This window comes from Eurytemora carolleeae, unplaced genomic scaffold (assembly GCF_000591075.1).
Source record: "Eurytemora carolleeae unplaced genomic scaffold, Eaff_2.0 scaffold1450, whole genome shotgun sequence".
In the NCBI taxonomy this organism is placed as follows: domain Eukaryota; kingdom Metazoa; phylum Arthropoda; class Copepoda; order Calanoida; family Temoridae; genus Eurytemora; species Eurytemora carolleeae.
Window position 1 is genome coordinate 49,513 of NW_019397347.1, and position 7,843 is coordinate 57,355.

The window sequence follows — 7,843 nt, forward strand, 5'->3', positions numbered from 1 at the left end:
AAGCGGAGATCAAAATGCGGGGAGCTGAGACAGAATCGCAGAGGCTTGAAGACGTAGCGAGAGACACGGATACGGGTTTGCGGGCTCCGGAGATCAACTACTTAAAGAGGTTGGAAGTTAAATTTTAAGTGCAACCCTCCATGCAAAGATGACAATGAGCGTATCGCGTAGTCTTGAAACTTTTGATTAATGAAGATGTTTTCTTTTATTTAGAAGTGTTGAGTATTAGTTTTCTTTCTGCATGCATCAGAACTATATGTGCAATTCACTTTTGGAGAGAAACCACAATGGAAAAAATCAGTTTTCAAAATCACAAGCATTAATATCTAATTCATACTCCGTTATTCAAAGTATTTAAGGGTACTATTGTGATTCGGACATTACCATCTGCATGGAGGGTCACTTGAAATTTCAGTTTTGGGTCTAGCTTGCTGATTCCATCAAATCAGAGAGTCAACGTTGTTCTTATTATATTTTAGTAGTTACTTTCTTCATAATATATTAAACATCCTCTCGCACTATTAACAAACATATCTCTAAAAGTTAAGATACAGGGTGTCCCACGAAACATGACATTTAAAAAATCGTTATTTTTAGTTAAAACATCCTTTTGCTTCATTATCTTTTACTTTGAAATCAATTTTAATATAACATGACTCCCATTTAATATTTTTATTGATCTTTGGTACCAAACAACTTAACAAATTATGGAAAAAGACATTCTAAACTATTCACCAACTGTCATGTTTCGTGGGACACCCTGTAGTTTAGACCGAGAACAACTAGTAACTACATTGCCAGAGGAACTAGGGCCCGGGTTAAAAGCTGAATATATGAAGGATGTAAAATAAAAAATAAAAAAAATGTATTCTATATTTAGGCAATACTAAAGTAACTGTGGTCACTTCAGTGTCTAGGAAAAGATCAGACCTCCAGAAACCTTTATGGAACTTTTTTATATTTTTTTTCTAGAATTTGATAAACTTCCCGGTTTCCTGGATCTATACTATTCATTTTTGGCCTAATGACGAGCCACAACGATATTGATATATTTATTTAAAGTTTCAGGTAGTGATGTGCTATAAGTTATTGGAAAATTGTTAGAATGATTATATTTCTTGGATTAAAGATTGTAATATTGTTTAAATGATTATAATCCTGTATCCTGGTATATGTAAGATTTCTAAACATTTGCCTTTTTAACTACGTCAAATTTAGACCATAGCAGAAGATATATGCGAAAACAAACTACCCAAAAACGATGCAAAAACGAATGTGTTGTAAAGATCGTTTTTAATTTAAATTTTTTTTGAGAAATTGCAAAGTTTAAGAAATCAAACTTTAACAGAGCAGTTTTGAAATCTTTAGAGGTTTTTAAATTTTTTCTAAATAACTATCTAAATAACTATCTAAAACGATTAACAACACTAGTCTCAGGTATTCAATTAAGTCTCATACTTTTTAGGTAACATTATATTATAATCAGCAAAATAGACTTTTCTTGAAATTTAATTTTACGATGTGTCCGATTTTCTTCGTTTAAGGAGAAATTCAGGAACTCGGGGGTAGCAATTTTCCAAAAGAGGAGCCCTAACCCTAGCTCCCCTACAATGACTTCAAAAACCGGCTAAAATCTTCCAGTTTAGTGAATCAACAAATCTTACACCCCAATATACATTTCAAACCAAATGCCACTCAAAAAGTAGGCTCTGTTCAAAAACAGAAAATTATGTTAAGGTTGCCAGTTAATGACAAATATGAGAAAAGTTTTACTTCTTTCGTTTTCATCAAATTTAGAAGTAAGGCTAGCTTTCTCTTGAGTTAATAATGTTAAACTCGATATGAAAAATTACAAATAATAGTTCAAAAATTCTTTAAAAAACGTAATTTATTAAATTTTTACATTCAGTCATTTATACATTATTACTGTTTTCCTAAAACATTGAAGTCAAATTACGCAAGATAACTTGAAATATTTACACTTTTTTGAGACGGGCAGGTCAAACATTATATAACTAGAGACATGGTACATTTTGGGTACATTCATAATGTAAATATTATTATATAAAGTTTGTTGCATTTCAGGCATTTTAGGCTTGTGGTATGAAGGTCGGGGTTACTGTTAAAATTATCAAGAATTCTATAAATTTACAATTACTGTTTTTATTACAGAGAAAAAAATGTGCGTTAAAGAATGTAGATTGTAGAATACAGTTTAACATTGTCAATTTTGATAATAGATAACAAATAAATATTGAACTCGGTGTAAAGTTAAATGATTTAGCACATTCCATTGCCATTTTGTATAATATTTGTACTAAGTAATTAAGCATGTAAAAATCCTCAAAAAAAAAAAAAAAATCAGAACATGCACATTGCACACATTCTTCAATGTAAAGATCAGAGCTTAAAGATCAAACTGTGGAATCCATCCCCAAGCAATGATAGATATCCGTCCCTGTTGTGTTTGCCTCTCTGGTGGAACCTGGAGAATCCCGTGCCTCCAGAGTATATTCACGTCCTTACCGAACGTATAAATAGTTCCATTGGGCTGTGGCATTGAAATCACTGTTTTAGTCCCCGCGTGCTCAAAAGCCGCATCTCTTTCTGCGCCAAAAGAAACAGCAACGGTAAAGTTCTGAGTTTTAGCTTTGTCTGGTTTGATGGCAGCAGCGTCATGATGAAACGGTTTCCACTCCGAATCATCCCTATACCAGTTCAGTCTTGTTGCTTTAACATCCATATTGAAATAGAATTTAATCCTTTCCATCACCATCTGGAAGGTTGGACTAGCGTCCTTCCATCTCCGTTTATCATCTGCTATCAGATGACTATCTCCGTGCCAGGACTGCCATAGTTGCTGTTGAGGCACACCAGACTCTGAAAGTTCAGTCAGAAGATGGTTATAAATAGACATATCAGTCTCGTCTCCGAATAGGTCGGAGACAATAAGCACATCTCTGGAACTTATATCCCTAGTGTACTGCTCCCGTCCCGGAGCTGCACACAATATTCTCATCTCGGGAGCATCATAACAAGGAGAAAAGTTTTCAGTATTCTTCTTTGGTCGAGCCAGCTGTCTTCCGTTCTTTTCCGATTCTCTTCGTTGTTGGTTTTTCGATTCTCTTTTATACTCATGCTGTCTTGATCTCTCAGTATCAATTCTGTTCTCGTTTTGTCTGTTCCTGTAATTATTACAGTCTTCGGAGAACCTCTGACTAGTTCTGTCCTCAGAAAATTTAGAGGTTTTCTCCTCCATATATCGAGGCTCAAGTCTGTCGTCATTATAGCGCGAATCATGCTGGTGGAAATTCTGGGAAGGAAACTGGTGTGTGCTAAGGTTAGAGTTAAACCCATTGGATCCTGAACCTTGTAGTTTTGATCCCAAATCCAACTGACTGGAGTTCAATCCCATTTGTTTTCTCCTCTGTATTCGTTCCCTTAGATCAGTCATATTCCCCCTTCCCTCCGGTTGAGAGGATTGATTTGAGATGAGTGAGCATTGGTCGTCTTGTGCTGATCTTCCACCATCATTCTCAGGCTTATCCACTCTGCGTATCCTGTCCTGAACTCGTGTGGTAAACTCTCTCTTCACACTTGAACCCGGAGGCTTCCTATCATCCTGCTGATGTATTCCTCGGCCCCTACCCCGTCCTCGACCTAAATTCTGATACCATTCCTCATCATTTCTTCGGATCCCATCATCTCTTCTTCTTCCACTCCACTCACCTCGGTTGAAGGTTTGTGAACCAACCCTTGGAGAAATCTGCTCCTCAGTCTCCTTCAAACAGTTGTTGATGTTCATCTCCTTCATTCCCATCTCCATCTCGTTCTCCATCTCATTCTCCACCTCCTCCGCCCAATTCGAACTCTCGACATTGATGTCCTTGAAGTCTGGCCATTGTTTAGAGCTATTTCGAGGCGAGGTTTCCTCCCAATGTTTAGAATCTGAGGATGTATTTAACGGTGATTTACCAGGGGAAGTTGTAGCTATGTCTCCTCTATGCGGTGGAACATATCTCTCAAGAGAACCCTTCCTGTGAGCTGGCATCTTAACCTTTATTTAACTTTTCTTATTTACGGTTTTTTGTCTTTGTTTGAAAAGATTGTTTGTTTAAAACATGCGAATAATTTGACGCAATATCTCTGCGTAAAACGTATATTTGAGGTTTGGTTTGGAGTTGGCGGGGAAACAGGGAGGAACTCATAAAAATATAAGATCAAACAGAAGGGTCGTCTATAATTTAGAAAAAAAATGCTATATTGATTGAACTCATAACCGATTGGACTAAAATTAGCTGTTTTTGTTTATTTGAACATTACTAGATACAGTGTGTCCCAATAAACATAATAATTCAGCGACGAATTCCAATTCTTCTTTGATATGAGTTATCGCTGTATTGAAAATTTCAATAATAAAATAAAGTTATAGTCTGCTAAAATATGTTTTATGTTAACGGTTAATGATTGTATTGTTATTCTGCTAAATGTTATGTATGGTATTATGTAAAATTTCTGCACGATGCGTGAAGAGGAACAACTGTACACTACGTGTTTGCATACGGATATTTCTCATTTTACTAAGTGGAACAGTATTCAATCAAAACATTGCAATCCAAACCAATCTTCTACACAAATTCACACCATCATCGATGATGGTGCTTCATCTGTATCCATCTAAATCAACATTAATCTATGCATTTTGTCTGTATCTTCAACAATTACATATTCAATATCTTTTTTACTTAACAAACACGTACAATTATATCTGTTCTAAGACTGTCAAAGTAGAACTTCTATTTATGAAAAAATCGAGAATTTACCGAAATTGATTCTAATGAAAACATCAATTCACTCCTGCAAAATGATTGAAATTTTGAAACATCGTATTTAAAAAATCTTTGCATTAAATTTCTTACCTAGCAATTCTCTTGAAAAATCATAAATATTTTTAAATTCTAACTTAAAAATGCATTTTTGTGCAGTTGAGGTTTCGTGAATATATTGACACTAAAAAAGTCAGTTGGTATCAAACTTTACAACTGTAAAAAATACAATTTTTTAAGTAAAGAAAAAAACGAAAAATACGTAAAAACTTGTATCAAACTTATATACTCAAAAAAAAAACAATTTTTTGAGTAAAGAAAAAACCCGAAAAATACGTAAAATAAAACCTAAAAACTTTGATGGATTATTCGGTATGAAATTTACGAAAATATACGTATTTTTAGGTTTGCCTCAAACTTTTAAATTTAAACATTGCATCAGTTTTGTGCCACCTTAACCTCTTAATAAAGATAAGTAATATGACTTAGAAAAATTCTTCTTATGAAATAAAATAAAATTACGAATCAACTGCTTTGTTTAAGAAAAGCTTTCCTTGTTAGATTATTCTAGAGGTTGTGAACAATGAACAACTGCTGTCAGGTCACCGGCTTAGTCAAATCATTGTTGGCTTTTTTACATCTGAAAAAAATAATAAATTAATAATCATTGGCTTCGCGCAAGTTTTCATAAATATTTAAATAAAACAATTCATATAATAGATTATTAAATAACTTTTTTTCATTTACTAAATTACAGATTTATTCAAAAGCAAACAATCTAAATTTATGAGCGTAACACGAAGTATTTTGGTTATTTGACCCACAATTAGGGTTAACTTACAAAATCTTGGATTTAGTTATCTACATTCTACAATCTACAATCTGCCTTGTAAATGTTGTTCGTTGTGATTAGATCTCAGGTATTCATAAACTTATTCAATTCAATTATTATTTTTAGTAGACAACTCATTATACCATGCAAGATAGGGGTTGAGAGGAATGAATTGAACTTCAGTATAGAATTCCTTTATGGATACGATTAATTATCCTAATAGTTAACTGTGAAGATTTTGCTCAATATCGTGGCGAAATGAAGAAATCAAGCCTGTAAGGCTGTACTACATCATGAATAGTTCAGGATATAATGATTTATCCTGAACAGGCCCCAACTCAAGAGCAGCCTAAATAAGAAAATTGTTATTTGATCCCGTTTAAATATTCTAATTGCAAAATCTTTTAAGAAATGGCCTGGATCTGGAATCTGGATTCTTTTTTTTCAGGGCGGATCCAGGATCCCGATTTGCATCAAAATTAATTGAATTTTAAGCCCTGTTGAAAATCTTAACAAATATTTTTTTGCCACTTCTCAAATTCTATTCCCTGTTAATCAATTTGCCAATTTTTGACCACCTTTTCTCCCGAAAAGGAGAAAAAATATAAAACCAAGCCCCCGAACTTATGAGTTGGTAAAATTTTGCATAAACCCCTGAAAAAAATACCTTGAGAAGATCAGATTGAGTAACATATGAAGGTATTACAACAAGTTCTCCTTGAAACTTCAATCTAAACATTTAAAAAAAGAAAGGTTATTATGTTGTAATGCTTGGATAGTGTCTCGTTATTTGATCTTGGTAATAACCCATGACAACCTGAATTTTAGATTAAAATCATAATTCAAGCTTGTAACCGCATTAATCTCACTGGAAGGCTATCTATTAGTCTGCACATAAACCGAAAAAAATGCTCTAGTTGCTAAAAGGTCAGCAAGTCATTGAGTTTCCAGTGAATGGTGAAAGTAAATAGGATGTAAAAAGAAAACAAGAAAATTACATTACAATGTGTTTTAAACCGAATTGTTATTTATGTTAAACTAATTGAATATGTTTTGTACATGACACAAAATTATTTTGAAATCTAACAAATGAATAACCTATTTTGCATAAGATCAAATCGCTGATTTCAAATCTATTTAATTAAAATGTGTTCTTATCATTTTTGAAATTATGTGGAAAAAATAATCAAAACAGCCAAGAGCTATTTTAACCTAGTTGCTACATCTACTGTTAAAATAGTTATCAATTTGTAATTGTAAACTCGTTCTGTAAACACACAGAAACATTTATTTTATCAATAAACTATCTCAGCTCAGCTCAGCTTATCTTTTCTAACCAATCTAACCACAAACTCTATCAGCTCTCCTCGACTTACCCTGAGTTTCTGATGAGGTTCCTGAACGTAAGGTTGGCCAGACCATCCTGAAGCTTGGCGTTGTAAACCAACAACGGTACTGGCAGGCCCCTAAACACATTATTCATTCCTTTCATTGGATTTATTCCCTGTTGGTAAAATATCAAGCAGTATTCAAAACCTTCCTGATCTCTTAATTGGCATATCAAGTTCAGCATATAAATATGCGGGAAATAGGAGCAAAAACAAATTATTTTACAAAATGAGTAAAATAAGTAAAACTTCATAAATTGGACCCCATTCCGAGTCTTGTTTTTATGAAAAATGAAAAAAAAACCTGTTTTTATTCTTAGAGGTAGCGGGGTGATGAAACCACAAATTTACAAAAATACAGGAGAACTAAAAATTTCATTTTACCTTGCCATGTGAAAATGAGGCAATGGTTCTAAAGGTACAAGGTTCTGAATTAGAGAATTCGAGTTGGCCGCTAAAGCAATCTAAAACATTTTCATTTCGTATTATCTTGTACCAGATTAGTGACAAAAGATTATTTTCGCAATTTATCATACCTCAATTTGAAACTCATACTATGCCGTGCCTGGCATTTAAACGTTTTTGATTATAGTCAATTATTATTAAGGAAAAACTCCCAAAATTGCATATGTTCGAATTGTTCTGAAGTTGGTAAAAATAATTTCCAGAAAAAAACTCAATCGTGTGGCGTACACAGGAATCTGTTCAGGGGGGAGGGGGCTCATTCCCACTGGGTCCAAAAAGCCCCTGGAAACCAAATATTTCACTAATCCATGGAGGCTGACACCCCCCCCCCC

The 7,843-nt window shown here is 33.8% G+C and overlaps 1 protein-coding gene across 1 annotated transcript in view; it reads right to left on the reverse strand.

Annotated features, from left to right (window-relative positions):
* Positions 1-1,870: 1,870 nt before the first annotated feature.
* Positions 1,871-7,843, reverse strand: part of LOC111713669 (uncharacterized) — an 8,442-nt gene continuing 2,469 nt past the window's right edge. Inside the window, exons 2-6 of the mRNA XM_023488595.1 lie at positions 7,431-7,510; positions 7,035-7,124; positions 6,326-6,389; positions 5,380-6,007; positions 1,871-4,057 (exon numbers count right to left, since the gene is read on the reverse strand). Coding sequence (XP_023344363.1) covers positions 2,408-4,051 — 1,644 coding nt within the window. The 5' untranslated portion in view covers positions 4,052-4,057; positions 5,380-6,007; positions 6,326-6,389; positions 7,035-7,124; positions 7,431-7,510 and the 3' untranslated portion in view covers positions 1,871-2,407. The remainder of the gene's footprint in view (positions 4,058-5,379; positions 6,008-6,325; positions 6,390-7,034; positions 7,125-7,430; positions 7,511-7,843) is intronic.